Source organism: Callithrix jacchus, chromosome 22, assembly GCF_049354715.1.
Source record: "Callithrix jacchus isolate 240 chromosome 22, calJac240_pri, whole genome shotgun sequence".
Classification (NCBI taxonomy): domain Eukaryota; kingdom Metazoa; phylum Chordata; class Mammalia; order Primates; family Cebidae; genus Callithrix; species Callithrix jacchus.
In genome coordinates, this window is record NC_133523.1 from 11,221,269 (window position 1) to 11,236,020 (window position 14,752).

The 14,752-nt window shown below is 44.8% G+C and overlaps 2 protein-coding genes across 14 annotated transcripts in view; both read right to left on the minus strand.

The window, feature by feature from the left end:
* The window catches only part of LOC100415695 (uncharacterized), a 46,474-nt gene that overhangs the window by 5,128 nt on the left and 26,594 nt on the right, over positions 1-14,752 (minus strand). For 2 of the 8 annotated variants that reach the window (XM_078360658.1, XM_008987346.5), the window contains exon 3: positions 9,107-14,737. Coding sequence is in view for 5 of the 8 variants with exons in the window: in XM_008987346.5 (XP_008985594.1) it covers positions 9,107-9,109 (3 nt within the window). In the remaining 3 variants the exon portion in view is untranslated. Of the gene's footprint in view, positions 1-3,760; positions 3,884-5,237; positions 5,438-6,935; positions 8,601-9,106; positions 14,738-14,752 lie in introns of those variants that run through there. The other 6 variants (XM_054250130.2, XM_054250129.2, XM_054250128.2 and 3 more) reach the window with 6 other exon arrangements.
* Positions 14,025-14,752, minus strand: part of ZNF799 (zinc finger protein 799) — a 47,252-nt gene continuing 46,524 nt past the window's right edge. For all 6 annotated transcript variants that reach the window (XM_078360650.1, XM_078360644.1, XM_078360645.1 and 3 more), the window contains one exon: positions 14,025-14,737. The gene's annotated coding sequence lies outside the window, so the exon portion shown is untranslated. The remainder of the gene's footprint in view (positions 14,738-14,752) is intronic.

A 14,752-nucleotide genomic window follows, 5' to 3' on the forward strand; every position in this document is an offset into this window, starting at 1 on the left:
CATGGAGAAACCCCGTCTCTACTAAAAATATAAAAGTAGCCAGGCGTGGTGGCACATGACTATAATCCCAGCTACTCAGGAGGCTGAGGTAGGAGAATTGCTTGAACCCAGAAAGAGGAGGTTGTAGTGAGCCAAGATCGTGCCATTGCACCCCAGCCTGGGCAACAAGAGCAAAACTCTGTCTTAAAATATCTATATCTATATAAAATATAAATAAATAAAAGAACTCAATGTCACCTCTCATGAATATCTATAATAGTCCCTAAATAGCTAAATCAGACTTTTGCTTAGTAGTCAACAAAAAGTCTATCACCAAATCTAATAGAAGTCACAAATGTATAAAAATGCTAAAAAAAAAACTTCTCATCAACAAAGTGACAGCTTTATAAGAACAGATAAATAATTTTAAAACTATAATATTCAGCTCCCATACTATTAACAGAGAGACAAACAGATTTAAAAATGAAAGTGAAAAATGGTACCAAAGCCTTGTGGAGTTTTCATTTATCCTTGGCCCAATCCCTCCCCACCTCAGTGTCAATTTTTCTTTTTTTTTTTGAGATGAAGTTTTGCTCTTGTTGCCCAGGCCGGAGTGCAATGGCACAATCTATACCTTTCGGGTTCAAGCAATTCTCCTGCCTCAGCCTCCTGAGTAGCTGGGATTACAGTCATCCGTCACCACGCTCTGCTAATTTTGTATTTTTAGTAGAGGCAGGGTTTCTCCATGTTGGTCAGACTGGTCTCGAACTCCTGACCTCAGGTGATCCACCTGCCTTGGCCTCCCAAAGTGCTGGGACTACCGGCATGAGCCACTGCAGTGTCAGTCTTGAACACAGCAGCCTGAGATCCCAGTATGAAACCCTGGTCAATGATTCTACAGACAGCAGATCAGATCTTATTTGCAAATTATTGCCTTTGTATTTTCCAGTTAGTATGGGGACTATCTGAAGGTCTGACACAAGACTTTTTTTTTTCCCTGAGACAAGTTCTCGCTCTGTTGCCTGGGCCGGAGTACAATGGTGTGATCTCGGCTCACTGCAACCTCTGACTCCCAGGTTCCAACAATTCTCCTGCCTCAGCCTCCTGAGTAGCTGGGATTACAAGCACCCACCACCACGTCCAGCTAATTTTTGTATTTTTAGTAGAGACGGGTTTTCACCATCTTGGCCAGACTGGTCTTGAACTCCTGACCTCGTGATCTGCCCACCTCAGCCTCACAAAGTGCTGGGATTACTGGTGCGAGCCACTGTACCTGGCCCTAAGACTCTTTATTTTATTTCCTCTGTGATGGAAATCAGGGACAAACGTGTCAGGAACATCTTGATACACAAAAAGACTGCAAAATACACAAAGAGATTGCAATCACTCAGGAAACAGATTATGATTAAGATCTGAGACCATCTAAGTCCCAGGGCAAAAATCTGGAAAGAAATTTTCCTTCAGACACTAGGGTATTCAAAGGTACCCAGGTATGCTGGGGAATTGAAAAAGTCACAGGAAGTAACATTTTCATAGAAGACCTAGGGAAACACTAAATTTCAGCACTGGCTGATGTCTGGGTTTAGTAAAATAGAACATAAAGGCTAAAAAGCAGAGTTTTAAATAGCCTCGCTAAGCATTCAAGGAATGACCCACCACAGAGCCATGCACAGAGACCCGAAGTGGTCGTCAGGTTTTTGTGTGTTTCATCTTGTTTACTTTTAGCTTTGAACATTCAGGAAATCTCTGTCAGAACACAGGATGAACACAAGTTAAAGAACAGAGACTTCGGTGTGATTAGGGAATATAGTCTCTATAAACACATTTTGAAAATGTTACTAAAGGCCAGGCGTGGTGGCTCACACCTGTAATCCCAGAACTCTGGGAGGCCAAGGCAGGCGGCTCACTTGAGGTCAGGAGTTTGAGACCAGCCTGGCTAACATGGTGAAACCCCATCTCTACTAAAACTATAAAAATTAGCCAGGCATGGTGATGCATGCGTGTAGTACCAGCTACTTGGGAGTCTGAGGCAGGAGAGTGGCTTGAACCTGGGAGGTGGAGGTTGCAGTGAGCAGAGATCACACCATTGCACTCCAGCCTGGGTGACAGAGCAAGACTCTGAAGAAAGAAATGTTACTAAAAAATGAGTAACTACAGCTCACAACAAACAAGAATAGCAACCAGTGAATGGGAAAGAATCAGACCGCTAGAGTTACCCCATTACAACATTCGAATGTCTTCCTTTGAATACAAACAAAATTAAGAAGAACACAGAGGAACATGAAAATATAGTTTATTGGTGGAAAAATTTAACTCAGATAAACCATCTCCATGAAATCTCAGATAATGAACTTACTGAATTAAAAACTTGAAGCAACTGTCTTAAATACATTGAATGAACTAAAGGCAATGATGAACACAGAACTAAAAGAAAACCAGAAATAGAGAAAATGATACCATAAAAAATTAGCAACTGAACCATACAGAATTTCTGCAGCTGTAAGGTAGAACTAAAGTAAGTATTCAACAGATGTGAGCAACCAAAGAAAAACTCAGCTAAAATGAACACAAAACAGAAACTGGATAGAATTGTTAAGTCCATAGTCAAGTCAGAAAAAAAGAGGGACTGGGTTATCACTAACAATCTCAAGGACATTAAATACACCATATAGCAATAGTGGGAACAGCTGAATGTCTACGTATTTGATAAATGACATGAAATGGACTAACTCCTTGAAAGACACAGTCTACCAAAACTCACAAAAAGAGAAGTGAATAACGAATATGCCTATATCTACTGAAGCAATTGAATCAATAAATAATAAATGTCCCGGGGGAGGGGGTGGGAACAGTCCAGGATGATTTCACTGGTGAATTCTGGCAAACACTTATAAAAGAAATGACACAGATTCTTTACAGTCTCTTCTGCAAAACAGAAGCAGAGGGAACACTTTCTAATCTATGTTATAAGGCAAACACTGCCCTGATATTATATTGCTCTATAAGAGACAACTCTGATATGAGGAGCCCCCCTCCCTTCTCCTAAACTTTTCTCTGAAGGTATCATTTTGCAACAGACTTTGGAACATACCCAAATTTGTTGGTGGGTCTTAGCTAGTCCATCCTCAAATTAGACTTCCAATAAACTTTTATCAAATGATTTCCACCAAAACAGAAGTATCCCATGAAATGCACAATGAAAACATCTACCACCAAATCCCTGGAGAACCACCAGAGCAGGAATAGGGTTTATAGCCAGTCCCCAGAGACAGACCTCAAGATTAAATGAGAAAAAACCCAACACCTATGAAAGATAAAACTAGTATTTTAAACAGTTACAGGCAAAGGTCTTCTTCAGATTTAACAAGATGAGAGTTTTCTTAAGTAAGAAAACAAAGGCTGGGCACAGTGGCTCACACTTATAATCAATCCCAGCTCTTTGGGAGGCCAAGGGAAGAGGATCTCTTGAGTTCAGTAGTTCAAGACCAGCCTGGGCAACATGGTGAAACCTCATCACTACAAAAATACAAAAATTAGCCCAGGTGTGGTGGTGCATGCCTGTAGTCCCAGCTACCTGGGAGGCTAATCAACTGAGCCCAGAGAAGTAGAGGCTGCAGAGAGCCTGGATGACACCACTACACTCTAACCTTGGGCAACACAGTGAGACCCTGTCTCCTGTCAACCTCCCCCAAAAAAAAGAAAAGAGGAAAAAAGAAAGTTGGTCCCAAATAAGGAGTCTTCCAAATTCAGCTCTATTAAAATTAAGCATAGTGACTCACACCTTTAATTCCAGCATTTTGAGAGGTTGAGGCAGGAGGATCCCTTGAGGCCAGGAGTTTGGGGCTACAGTGAGCTGTGATGGCACCATTGCACTCCAGCCTGGGGCAACAGAGCAAGATTCTAGCTTAAAAACAAAAAAGAAAGAAAGAAAAAGAAAAGAAAAAAGAAAGAGTCCATCAAACTGTAGAATGAAATAAAAGGATAAACCAGGCTAGGTGTGGTGGTTCACATCTGTAATACCAGCACTTTGGGAGGCCAAGGCGGACTGATCATGAAGTCAGGAGTTTGAGACCAGCCTGGCCAACATGGTGAAACACTGTCTCTACTAAAAATACAAAAATTAGCTGGGAATGATGGCTTGCTCTTGTAGTGCCAGCTACAGAGGCTGAGGCAGGAGAATCTCTTGAACCCAGGAGGCAGAGTTTGGGCAACAGAGCAAGACTCTGCCTCGGAAAAAAAAAAAAAAAGAAAGATAAACCATTATCTGGAAGGAAATATTAGCAATTCCTCCATGTGAAAACTGGTTAGTATGTACAGTATGCTTAAAAACAAAAAAAAAAAAAAATGAGAGAAGCAAGACAATGATATCCAAATAAATTAAACCTGAGAAGAGACTGAAAATTATTTCATGAAGATGAAAGACCGCAAAGAGAAAATGCTCAACACCAATGCTAATCAGCAAAAACCAATGGAGACATATAAAACATAATTTTTTTTTTTTTTGAGATAGACTCTTGGTCTGTCGCCAGGCTGGAGTGCAGTGGTGTGATCTCGGCTCACTGCAACCTCTGCCTCCCAGGTTCAAGCGTTTCTCCTGCCTCAGCCTCCTGAGTAGCTGGAACTACAGGCACCTGCCATCAAGCCAAGCTAATTTTTGTATTTTTACTAGAGACGGGTTTTCACCATGTTGGCCAGGATGGTCTCAATCTCTTGACCTCATGATCCAACTGCCCTGGCCTACCAAAGTGCTGGGATTACAGGCATGAGCCATCGTGCCCCCCGCCCAGAATTTCTAATTCAGTAGGACTGGAGTAGAACCCTGAAATATGCATTCATTTTTAAATTTTGTTGTTGTTTGTACATATTCACGGGGTACAACCGTAATGTTGCCACAGTGATATAGTGCATTGTGGTGAATGAAGTCAGAGCCTTCAGTGCATCCATCACTGCAGCAAGGCACATGTACCCACGAAGCAACCGCCCATCATCTACCATCCTCCACCCTCTTGAAGTCTCCAGTGACCATCATTCCACACTCTGATTCCACGTGTACACATTATTTACACTTTAAAGTGAGCATATGTGGTATTTGTCTTTCTGCGTCTGAATCATTTTGCTTAAGATAACTGCTTCCCATTCCTTCCATGTTATCATCACAAAGGACATGATTTCATTCTTTTTTTATGGCTGAATAGTATCCACTAAGCATACATACCACATTTTATTTATCCAATCCTCCACTTAGGTCGATTCCATACCTTTGCTATTGTGAATAGTGCTATAATATGCAGATGAGTGCAGGTATCTTTTTGATGTTCTGATTTCTTTTCCTTTGGATAGATATCCAGTAGCAAGATTGGCTTTTCAGCATAATATTGATGGTATATTAATGGTAATATTAACTAACTGAAAACAGAAAAGAGGCAAAACTATGCTTCTGGATCAATACACGCTGAACCTATGAGTAACGAAATACAAACTCTATGTCAGTTATGTTTCTAACCTGTAGTGTTACCTCACACAACTTTTTTTTTCTTTCTCTTTTATTTTTTATAAAGAAGGATTTTCACCATGTTGGCCAGGCTGGTCTCGAACTCCTGACCTGGTGATCGCCTGCCTCGGCCTCCCAAAGTGCTGGGATTACAGGAGTGAGCCACCACGCCCAGCCACCTCGCACAACTTTTGACAACAAACATAGCATTTGCCGAACACAAATTCTCCAACAAAAATTGGTGTCCACCCAACATCAGTACAGACCCCACAAGTTGAGGGTTGAGTATCACAACCCATCAGCCTCCAGGCAGATGTTAGGGGCAAGCCCCACAGACCATCTTTTAATCAAATGTGTATAAAATCAATGACACCTTCCTCAGGGTCAATATTGTGCTAAGCCAACCCACAGAACTCAGCAAGACCCTCTGCTTAAGGTTATCAGTTTGTTATAAAGGATATCTTAAGAATAGCAAAAAAGAGAGGAACACAGCAAAGAAAGGGGAGAGGTTAGCACAGAATTTGGCATTAATCCATCAAGCATACGTTATAGGAACAGAGCAGTTATCCACTGTCCTAAATTCCCCACCCTAAAAAGAAACTAAAGTTTTGGTAAATCTTTATAATTCAATCAAATAACTACCACATTTTCTGTTAATATGTGTTCACTTTTTCTGTAGCCATAAAGTATGATCAAACATTTTTCCTTGGTCATACTTTCACTGCTAGGCCCTGAAATTCCATTTGAAATAAGCAGAGAAACTTACCAGACAGGCTCTGGGGGAAAAAAAGTAAATGAAGGGTGTTTTTTTTTTTTTTTTTTACAAAAAATGGAGGCTGAGGCGGCACATCACTTGAGGTCAGGAGTTTGAGACCAGCCTGGCCAACAGGGTGAAACCCCATCTCTACTAAAAATACAAAACAATTATCCAGGCATGGTGGTATAGGCCTGTAATCCCAGCTACTTGGGAGGCTGAGATGGGAGGGTCGTTTGAACCTGGGAGGTAGAGGCTGCAGTGAGCCAAGATCATGCCACTGCATTCCAGCCTGGGTGACAGAGCGAGCCTCCGTCTCAAAAAAAGGAAGAGATGACTATATACATGATCTGTTTTCTGAAATTTAACTGTTTCTGGCCTCTGTGGAAATACTTTATTTTCTCTATCAATCTCTAATGATAGGATACATCCTATTGTTAATAAAATGTTGAAGTTCAAATGAGGGAATACCTCTTTTCAGTGTGAAAACCTCAGGGATGGGCAGTGCTGACTGGAACACAAGTCTAACTCAAGTGTTAGTCAGGTGGTCCTATCTCCTAGGACCTTTGTCACCCCCATGCTGCTCAGTAAAGTGCTCAGGGACCACCACCCCAGGAGATATTGCATTGTGTGCTTTTCTGGCTATTGCACAACCTGACCTGAATGGGAGGTTCTTGTATAACCAGATCTCATGGGTTCTCCAGTGCTTAGATACTGTTTTCTTTCTTCACTAGTCTGAGAGTCAGGAAGGAAGAAATCATTTCTGCCTTCTCCCCCAAATACGACCATTCATTTGGCTGACCAGCCTGTGTCCCTAGGGAATGGAAACTGGGGTTGGGGAGGAAAAGGTGATTGTCCCAAGGGTTAGCTTTTTATAGAAATGATATCCCATCCCTCCCAGGGCATCCAGCTGTTCTCTGTGAGGCACTACCCCAACACCTCAGGCTGTTCACTGGGAGAAAGGAACCAGAGGCTGATATTCACTAGACCCTCCCAGAGACAGGACAGCTGTGTGTATCTTGGGTCAACCTCAGGCAGTTCTGAAACAGAACCAGGAAAAGACAGAGGGTGGGCTGAGGACATAACCCTGTAAAGTTTCCAAAGGGGACTCTCAACCCAAAGATGTTGAGAAGGTATCTGTACCCAGGGGAAAGAAATGGAGAGACACAAAGGTTTTTTTGCAGTGGAGTGTCACATTATTCTCTGCTTCCTCACATGTGAAATGTTGAGAAACACAAATCTTTTAAGAAGCCCAGCCGGGCTCGGTGGCTCAACCTGTAATCCCAGCACTTTGGGAGGCTGAGGTAGGTGGATAACCTAAAGTCAGGAGTTCAACACCAGCCTGGCCAACACAGTGAAACCCCGTCTCTACTAAAAATACAAAAAATTAGCTGGCACGGTGGAGGGCACCTGTCATCCCAGCTACTCAGGAGGCTGAGGCAGGAAAATCGCTGAACCTAGGAGGCAGAGGATGCAGTAAGCCGAGATCGCACCACTGCACTCCAGCCTAGGCAACAAGAGCGAAACTCTGCCTCAAAAAAAGAAGAAGGCCGGGCATGGTGGCTCATGCCTGTAATCCAAGCACTTTAGAGGCTAAGGTGGGTGGATCACCTGAGGTCAGGAGTTCAAGACCAGCGTGACCAACATGGTGAAACCCTGTCTTTGTAAAAAAAAAAATAATAATAATTTTAAAAAAAGAAAGGAGGAAGAAGAGGGAGAAGGAAGAAGCAGAAGCAGAATAAGCAGAAGCAGCAGCCACACATTGCTCTCTGAAAACAAAATGAAAATTAAAATACTGGGACTCTGAAATTTAGCACGGGTGGGTGGGGGAGGTAGGAATTCATGATGTTGCTGTGAATTGAGGAAAGAAAGTTAGCCTGGAGAAAGATCTGGAAACCAAGGGATTTACTATCTGCCCTAGAAGTTAGGATGAGGAACTAGGTGGTGGATTTGAGGCCCTACTGCCCTCATCTCTGAAAAACTCGAGGAAGAATCAGTCACCCAAGGAAGAAAATAAGGGATTGGCGACCCCACAGACAACAGCTCCCCCCATGCATGAACCCCATGAAAGAGTCTGGATTCTGCCTGGTGGCCTCCCACCCTCACCGGGTTCACAGGAACTGTGAGCCAGGCTGGAGGCGAGGTTGCAGTTGGTATTAACCAGGTGCCCTCAGCCCCGCCGCCTCACGGGCCCACCTCCCTGAGAGTCAGGTCAAGCAGACGCTGACAGCCAGCTTCCCCACTGTGCCTGGGGATAAGATCTCGGAGAGCTGCTCAAGAGTCGCCAGAGTTCTTTCTCAGATCTTGAATTCCAACGGAAAGGCTGGCGCCAAGCAGGCTGAAGACCCCAGGAGGAAGCCCACTCAGCAGGAGAACGCAGTTTCTTCCCCTCCCGTCCCAGGATTCGCCCCTCATTTCCCCACCAACCAGCGACCCCACATCCCAGCCGCCCCTGTCCAGACCCCAGAGCCCTCAGGGAGGCGGATCTAGGGTGTCCTCTACTATTAAACTGATTCTGCTGCAGCTCTTGGTGTCTCGGTGCAATGACTCGGGCCGCGAACCTGTGCCGGTTACAGCCGCACAATTTGGGGAGACGCGGGGCTGCGGGCGCGGAGCTGCCGAGAGGATGCCGGGGCAGGGGCCGGGGCCGGGGCCACAGTCACCGCGCAGGGACGCGACAGAACGCCCGGGGTCCCGGTTGCCCGCCTAGCCCCACCCCCACCCTGCAGCCGAGGGAACCGAGGCCTGAGCTGCGCCAGGGAAACTCGGGGCCGGAGACCCTGGAGTCGCCGCGGGGACGCCCGGGTCCCTCCACAGCTGGTTCTGGCCGGTTCCAACCAGCCCTTCATTCTGCCTCAGGACGCCGGGCCCCGCACACTCACCATTTCCCGGGTTCTCCCCAAGGCTACCGCTGCCAGTATAGGACTCAGTGTGACAGAACCGGTCACTGACCGGCCAGAGCGTCTCTTAGCAACAAAGCAGGGAGCCGGAGCTCAGAGGAGAACGCTCCACCCTCCTCCCGGCAACGCGCCTGATTGACAATCCCCACAAACTCGTCCCCAACCATGATTGGGCAGAGCTCCAAGTTCCGCCCCACCTGGGGACTGATTGACAGAAGAAGCGTTCTTACACAGCCGATTGGAGCCGTTCCAGATGGAGCCGTTCCAGATGGAGCCGTTCCAGATACAGCCCTTGATAGGGTGCGCTTCCTCCCTTCGCTATGACCTGACCCCTCCCAGTGGACATCTGCATTTAAGCGGAATTTTCTGCCTGTACTCAATGGGCTCTTCCTGCTCTTTTTTCCTTGACGGGGACTCACAAGCGTGTGCAGGAATTCCAGACTCACTGCCCAGTGGAGCCGTCCCCTGGCCTCAGAACAGAAGGGGAGCCCAGGCCACACAAACCACTCTGAAGCAGGAGGGAAGGCCTGGTATCTTCTGGGGATCAGGAATTTGGGATGAAGTCTCCGGCTGCATGGCCAAGCCTTTAACCCACCTTATCTCTCATTCTCAAATCAGAAAATAAAAACCCATCAACAATGAAATAAAATTAAGTGCATAGAAAACCTGGAATTATATGGCAGCAATCTTCTATAATGTAATCAAAAGAGGGGAAAAGAAAAAAACCTAAATTAGGTCGGGTGCGCTGACTCATGCCTATAATCCTAGCACTTTGGGAGGCCGAGGCGGGTGGATCACGAGGTCAAGAGATCGAGACCATGCTGGTCAACGAGGTGAAACCCCGTCTTTATTAAAAATACACAAATTAGCTGGGCATGGTGGCACGTGCCTGTAGTCCCAGCTACTCAGGAGGCTGAGGCAGGAGAATTGCTTGAACCCAGAAGGCGGAGGTTGTGGTGAGCTGAGATCGTGCCATTGCACTCCAGTCTGGGTAACAACAGCGAAACTCCGTCTCAAAAAAAAATTTAAAAAAAGAAAAATAAATAAATAAATAAAAGAAAAAAACTTAAATTAGTTCAGAGAAGTTTCAGCCACAGTTCAGCAGGAAACCCCCTTTCAGAAGGTTAAACATATTCCCAAGTTTAGGGGCCAGATTCTAACTCCTGAAATTGAGTCCCAGAGTATGTAACCAGCAGCTTAGCAGCTGAGTCTCAAACCACATTTTAAATCTTTTTCTTCTTCTTCCCTTTTCCTCTCATCTTAAAATACAGCCTCAGAATGTGCTGTGAACCTCCACTCCCTTTCCTTTCCCATACTATACTGCCATGTGTTATGCATATTGATTTTTATGTTTTTGGAGACGGAGTCTCGCTTTGTCACCCAGGCTGGAGTGCAGTGGCACAATCTCAGCTCACTGCAACCTCCACCTCCTGGGTTCAAGCGATTCTCCTGCCTCAGCCTCCCGAGTAGCTAGGACTACAGGAACCCGCCACCACGACCAGCTAACTTTTTGTATTCTATTAGAGTTGGGGTTTTCACTGTGTTGCCCAGGCTGGTCTCGAACTCCTGAGCTCAGGCCTTGGCCTCCCAAAGTGCTAGGATTACAGGCATGAGCCACCACACCCAGCCTATGCACACTTATTTACCTAAATACTTATTAAGCACACACTATCTCTCTTATTTGGTCATATATTTCCTTAGAAGCTTCAGGGGTTGGATCCTGGTAGCGACCAGACACCTCTGGAATTCTCTCTCCAACAAAAGATTAATTCAAAGACGGAACCCACACCCAGCTGAAGATTGACTATGAGATTGTCTGCGACTAATTTATAACCTGGCAGGATCCACAATGGAGTAGTCGCTTCACCAAATGGGACAATAATTCAAGAGGGTCAACCAGAGCAAGTCATGCCACTGGGTACCTCCTAGCCCCCCTCACCTCTTCTGCATTCCAAACCTTTCCTATAAAAACCCCTGTATCGGCCGGGTGCGGTGGCTCAAGCCTATAATCCCAGCACTTTGGGAGGCCGAGGCGGGTGGATCACGAGGTCAAGAGATCGAGACCATCCTGGTCAACGTGGTGAAACCCCGTCTCTACTAAAAATACAAAAAAGTAGCTGGGCATGGTGGCACGCACCTGTAATCCCAGCTACTCAGGAGGCTGAGGCAGGAGAATTGCCTGAACCCAGGAGGCGGAGGTTGCGATGAGGCGAGATTGCGCCATTGCACTTCAGCCTGGGTAACAAGAGCAAAACTCCACCTCAAAAAAAAAAAAAACCTGTATCTCCTCCACAAATTGAACAGTGGGGTTGCTTTCAGCTCTTCCCTGCTAGGACAGATAATATAGAAATCTCACTCCTTCTTATCACAAGTTGTTATTATTTTGACTTCTTTACCCAAGTGGTGAGCAGTCAGACCCTTTTGCCAGTTACAAGTGGGATCAGCACCTGGTGATGAAGCAGGGGCACTGAAGGATTTAAAGAGGAGGAAACTCAGCTTGCCCTCCTGTGTCCTCTGCACAGTGTGGACATGCTCTCTCATTCAAGACTTTAAATATTAATGATTAAATGCTCCAATCAAAAGCCAAGGCTTTTGAAAATATAAAGGTTTCCCATATTTGTATGAAATACAAGTGTCACCAATAAACTGAGTTCTTTTTCTAGTTTGTATGCACAATGAAAGAATAACTAAAGAAATGAAAAAAAAGCAAGCAGGATTTATTTTCTGGCCAGAGAAGGAGATGGGGTCAGAATCTCTTGCTCCCAAGACACTTCCTCCTCCTAGAGCTGCGGGAAGCTGGGGAATTTTAAGAAGCTAGGTATGGGACGGGAAGGTTTGTAGTATGGGCAGAAAGGAATTTCACATGTGCAAGCACAAATCATAAACATGTCTCTTTATACCACACATGTTCAAAAAGCCACCATGATTTTCTTCTATGGGTGCAGATTTTTGTATTACAATAAGCTGTTGATGCTCTAAAGGAGCAGTTCCCAACCTTTTTTCAAGGCACGATCTTGGCTCACTGCAATCTCTGCCTCCCAGGTTGACGTGATTCTCCCAGCTCAGCCTCCCGAGTAGCTGGGATTACAGATGCCTGCCACCACACCTGGCTAATTTTTGTATTTTTGGTAGAGACTGGGTTTCACCATATTGGCCAGGCCAGTCTCAAACTCCTGACCTCAAGCAATATGCCCACCTTGGCCTCCCAAAGTACTGGGATCACAGGTGTAAACCACCGTGCCCGGCCACATCTTTGTTTTTCAACCTTCACTATGCTATTAAAGTCAGAAAATTATTTCCTGTGCAGGTCATGATCTTTTGCATCCATTTCTTGAACTTGCAGCCCAGGTTCAGAATTACAAGTCAATCTTCTCTAATTTTGCATTGTATTTTCTCAATTTCCTATATTTCAAAGAGTCTATATCTGGAGGAAAGTGGGAGGAATTAGGTGAACTGACTTTATATTTTTCTTTATATGAATGGCCCATTTCACTTAGCACAATATCTGCAAGGTTCACCCATGCTGTAGCATATGTCACATTTTCCTTCCTTGAAGACTGACCAATATTCCATTGTACGCATATAATAGTACCATCTGTCAATAAACATGAGGGTTGCTTTCACAGTTTATCTGTTGGCAACTTATGCTCCTATATATATGGGTTTACTTTCTTCAAGGTACTTTCCTTCAAAAGTATTTCTTCACATGACCCAGCCCATTTGTCACCCTTGGAAAAAAATTTAAGACCCTTCTGCCTGCCAACAACCCTCTCTGACAAGAGCCCACCAGGCTTCACGGAAGGACAGAAAGAAGGTGCCTTATGCCCACCTGGCACATAAAAGCCTTCTTACCTGAGACCCTTCTTTCAATAATTTAGGGTAGATTCCCAGAAAGCAGAAATGTGGATCATATGTTATTTCAATTTTGGATTTCTTGATGATCTATCCTACAGTTTTCAAGTGGTTGTACTATTTTGCATTCCCACAGTGTACAAAGGCCCCAATTATTTCACATCATTGTTAGAATTTATTTTGTTGTTCTTAGAAGCACTCTAGAGTGTGTGAATGTGGGTTTTTTTTGTTGTGAGATGGAGTCTTGCAGTGGTGCGATCTTGGCTCACCACAACCTCAGTCTAGCCAAAATTGTTGAAAGAAGGGTGCCAGGTCCAAGCATTCTCCTGCCTCAGCCTCTGGAGTAGCTGGGACTACAGGCGTGTGCTACCATGCCCAGCTAACTTTTTTGTATTTTTTTTTTTTTAGTAGAGTCAGGGTTTCGCCATGTTAGCCAGGATGGTCTCGATCTCCTGACCTCGTGGTCCGCCCACCCTGGCCTCCCAAAGTGCTGGGATTACAGGTGTGAGCCACCACACCTGGCTTGTTTGTTTTTTGAGACAGAGTCTCACTCTGTCGCCAGGCTGGAGTGCAGTGGTGCGATCTCAGCTCACTGCAACCTCTGTGTTCCAGGTTCAAGAGATTGTTCTACCTCAGCCTCCTGAGTAGCTGGGGCTACAGGCAGACAACTTCACACCCAGCTAATTTTGCATTTTTGTAGAGATGGGGTTTCACCAAGTTGGCCAGGATGGTCTTGATCTCTTGACCTCGTGATTCTCCCACCCTGGCCTCCCAAAGTGGGAGATTACAAGCATGAGGCACCGTGCCCATCCGTCATTGTGGTTTTCATTTGCATGTCCCTCATGATGAGTGATGCTAAAGATCTTCATGTAACTATTGTCTATTTATATATGCTCATTGGAGTGAGTCCTTGACCTATTTTTTAACAGGGTTATGTTTTACACAGCTTGAGCTACTAAAACAAAATACTAATATACATACTAATCTATACCCTCATTGAAAGGTCATAGCAAACTTGTTACAAATTATTGGACTTAAATTGCAAAGGCATATTTCTGTGCTGTTTATTTTGTTGCACTGGTCTACTTCTGTGTCATTATGCTAGTACCAAACATTTTATTAGCATAGATTTGCAGTACGTTTTGAAATCCAGAAGTTAGAGCCTACTAATCTTGTTCTTGTTTTTTTGTTTGCTTGTTCTGTTTTATTTTTGAGACAGAGTCTCACTCTGTTGCCCAGGCTGGAGTGCAATGGCATGATCTCAGCTCACTGCAAACTCTGCCTCCCAAGTTCAGGCAATTCTCCTGCCTCAGCCTCCTGAGTAGCTGGGATTACAGGCGTGCACCACCACGCCCAGCTAATTTTTGTATTTTTAGTAGAGCGTAGAGATGGGGTTTCACCATGTTGGTGAGGCTGGTCTCAAACTCCTGACCTCGTGGTCCACCCACCTCAGCCTTCTAAAGTGCTGGGATTACAGGTGTGAGCCACCGCACCCAGCAATGTGGGGATTCTTAATGTTGCTTCCATGGAAACTATTATGCAAACACTTGAATAGCTAAGAAACAAGTATATACCTTTGGCGAAAATGTTCTAAATTAAATAAATTTAAGCTGGGCTTGTTCATTTTCTTTGCTTCTTTGTACAATTTCCTATCATTTGAAGAATGACTCCAGAGACATATCTTTCTTCTGTGGCAGCAAATTACATTTCTCTTGGGACTTTCGTATTGATCTTCAATGATCTGGTCTTCCCATTTCACTCCTAAAAGATAGACCC